Source organism: Pneumocystis carinii, assembly GCF_001477545.1.
Source record: "Pneumocystis carinii B80 chromosome Unknown supercont1.27, whole genome shotgun sequence".
Taxonomy (NCBI): Eukaryota; Fungi; Ascomycota; class Pneumocystomycetes; order Pneumocystales; family Pneumocystaceae; genus Pneumocystis; species Pneumocystis carinii.
This window is the reverse complement of record NW_017264739.1, coordinates 1-3305: the sequence shown is the minus strand read 5'-3', so window position 1 is coordinate 3305 and position 3305 is coordinate 1. Positions and strand designations below refer to the sequence as shown.

The following is a 3305-nucleotide window of genomic DNA, read 5'->3' as shown; positions in this document are numbered from 1 at the left end:
AGCTTAAACTTTACCCGATAAAGCATAGTTTCGAACTAAGATGGTGTGTTAAAATAATTAAAACTTCATTTCATTCATTTAGATTTCTATTATATATAAACAATGGATATATGCACATTTTCAATCTATTAACATTTTTTTCATTCATTTACATCATCCCCATAACAATCACTCCCAACAATATTATTTTAATCATATCAGGGACTCTTATTTTCATCCCATCATTCGGTTTTACATCTTCTTCTCCTTCTTTTCCTTCTTCTCCTTTATCTGTCTCTCTGCTTGAATCAGTAGTACATTTGGTAGGCTTGCACTTGCGCATCGACGTCAACGTCACTGTCGACGTCACCGTTGACGTACTCGTTGTCGTACTCGTATGCAATGATGTACGTGTTACCCATGTATCTGTTGTTTGTATCATTGTACACTCTTCTGTTACTTTTCCTCCACCTATTGTCTTGGTTTCTGTAACAGTTTTCGTACCGGTCTTCTCATCAGCCTTGTCATCAGTCTTTGTTTCTGTCTTTGTTTCCGTCTTCGTTTCCGTCACCTTATTTGTTATTGTCTCTGTATGATGAGGCTTAATTTCTAATGGTTTTATTCCTCCGCATAACGTGTCTATTTCTCCGCAAACTTGAAGATCTGAACAATCCTCTTTAAAACCGCAATCTAGTTCTAAAGCATTGCATTCCTCTTTCAATTCCAAATACAATTCCAATGCTACCGTCGTTGCATCAAATGCTTTTACCTCTACTTCTGATACTCCTCCTTCTACATACGCTCTTTTAACGAGTCCAAGTTTTGCAGAGTCTGTCGTTCCACTACTTGGTGTGCCTGATCCTCCAGCGGATGTCCCTGATCCTCCAGCTGGCGTGTTTACCGTTCCGTCAGTTGATGGTGGTGGTGGTAGTGTCCCTGGTGCTGGCTCTGCTGGTGGTGCTGGTACAGAGCCATTGCTATCCTGTCCACTTGGCATTGCGGCTTTTCCAGACTTTGATAGCAATAAGCTAGCTTTATTTGTAGATTTTTCTGCCTCCTCTTTTGCCTTTTCGTACTCATTCTTCATCTTTGTCAACTCATCTTTCGCTTTATCCAGATCAGCTTTTAAAGTAGGACATCTCTCTTGTACTTTTTTAACTAATTTTATGCAAACATTTTGCTTCTTATCTTCTTTACAATCACTAAGCAGAATTTTGAATGTTCCTTTCTTTTCCAACTCAGTGCAACGCTCTCCTAATGTTTTTTTACATTCATCTTCACTCTTTAAACTTCCTTTCAACAGATGAGTCAGCTCCTTTTCCAATTTCAACTTTTCAAAAGTTTCACTGCATTTTTCTTCGAGTTTGTCACAGTTATGATCTTTGTTATCACCTTCTTTTTTCAACTGCTCCGGACAGTTCTCCACAAGTTGATGACAATGTCGGCCCCATGTTGTGCAGAGTTCTTCGAGTGTTGCTTCATTTCCATTTGCTTTTTCAATTTTTCCTACAATTTCTCCATTCTTGATGTTTTCTTTTAAATATTTACAATCTTGACTTGTGTGGAATACCATATAACTACATGTTTCTTCTGGTAAAGCACATGAAACACTAAATGAATTCTTTCTCCTCCTATATAAAGTATTACATTTCTCATGCAATACCTTTGTACAGTTTCCCTGAGTCATTAACGAATCATCCTTTTTTTCTAAAAATACTTTTCTAAATCCCTCTGTAACCTTAAAGTATTCACAGCGTCTTTTCAATGTTATACACTTTTCTAAATTCAATAATGAATCACTACCAAGTTCATCACACTTCTCCTTCAACTCAAGACAATCCTTTTCTAATGGAAAATCTCTCTGATCATCTAAAAGCGAACTTAACTCTTTAGATTGAAGAAAAATATCATTTGAAACCGCATAACATAGTTCTTTAGGATAAAGACATCGTGGAAGATATTTTTTATCAAGTTTTGTACAGTTTCCCACTACATATTTTTTACAATCACCAGGATCGCTACGATATCTTACAAGACCAAGATTTCCCCTCAATTCCTTTTGAAAGAACTTATTCAACATCCTGTCTTGTCCCTTTTTATAGCACGCTGATCGTAGATTTTGACATGCTTCATCAATCTTATTATTACACGCATTTTCTAAATAGAAACATTCCGACTCAAGTTCTGCACACTCTCCCTTCGTAAATAATGTTGGCAGTTTTCTCCAGAATAAAAGTTCTGATTTTTCTTTTTCATTATATTTTGTAGACAACCCTTTCACATAAAGATTTAATTTGAGTTTTGTACATCTTTCTTTTACATCTAGCAATTTTTCGCATTTTTCGGTTTTAGTAGTTTCATTTTTACATAACTCTTTAAAATTATGATCCAAGTCACTAAGATCTTTGCATTTTCCTAACGCTTTTTCGCATTTCTTTTTTGGTTCCTTCACATTCTCATCTCTGCTCAACAGTAGCAAGAGATCTTGCAGAAAATTTGTACCCGACTTCCTTGGTAGATCCACTCCTGATTTTCCAATAATAATTCCTTCTTTTTCAGCCTTTTTATACACATCTTCCAACCCAATACTTCTCAACAACGACGGCTTCGGCTTGACAGGACTAGAATCAGATTCCGGTGCTTTATATGTGAATCCTTTTCCCTCGCACTGCTTCATATCCTCCTCGCAGTTTGTTTTATCACACGCTTCTTTGTAAAAATGACATTTCTCAAGTCTTTCATGACAATCTTTTTCTGAACTTTTCTCATTCAATTTTGTTTGTAAAGGCCGGCAAACTTCAACCAATTTTTTTTTCAGCTCTTTACACGTTCCACTCGGATCAAGGCAGAAAGACATCAACTCGTCGCCTTCTCGGCTTAACACTAGGCAAACAGTTTTCATCTTTTCTTCACATTTATCTTTAGCTTCCTTTCCGAGCGCCCTGAAAAGAAGCTCCTCTGCCACCCTTTTACGCTTCAATTCGTAACATCCTTCCCTCAACTTGACACAGTTCTCCTTAATATCATTATGATCCGTCTCTTCTAAAAGTATACATTTTTCTTCATGTTTTTCACATTCATCATCTTTTATATCTGCCGATGCTCCTTCAAGTTCCGTATCAAAATTATCTAATTCTTCATCAACTTTGTCTTTCAGTTCTCCGCACTTTTTCTCTTTCCCTTCACAAAGTCCTTTAACTTTTTTATCCACATTCTCTAGTTTCTCATCTGCTTTCTTCAACTCTTCACAATATTCCTCGAGCCTTTTTTTGCATTTATTATCATCATTATATTCCTTCTTCGCAATGAAAGCCAAAAGGTGTTCC

At 36.5% G+C, this 3305-nt stretch overlaps 1 protein-coding gene across 1 annotated transcript; it reads right to left on the bottom strand.

Moving 5' to 3' along the window:
* Positions 1-148: 148 nt before the first annotated feature.
* T552_03710 (hypothetical protein) lies at positions 149-3305 on the bottom strand (the record flags this gene model as incomplete). Its single annotated transcript, XM_018372059.1, has 1 exon — positions 149-3305. A coding segment is annotated over one exon (3157 nt), but the record flags the coding sequence as incomplete, so codon positions are not given.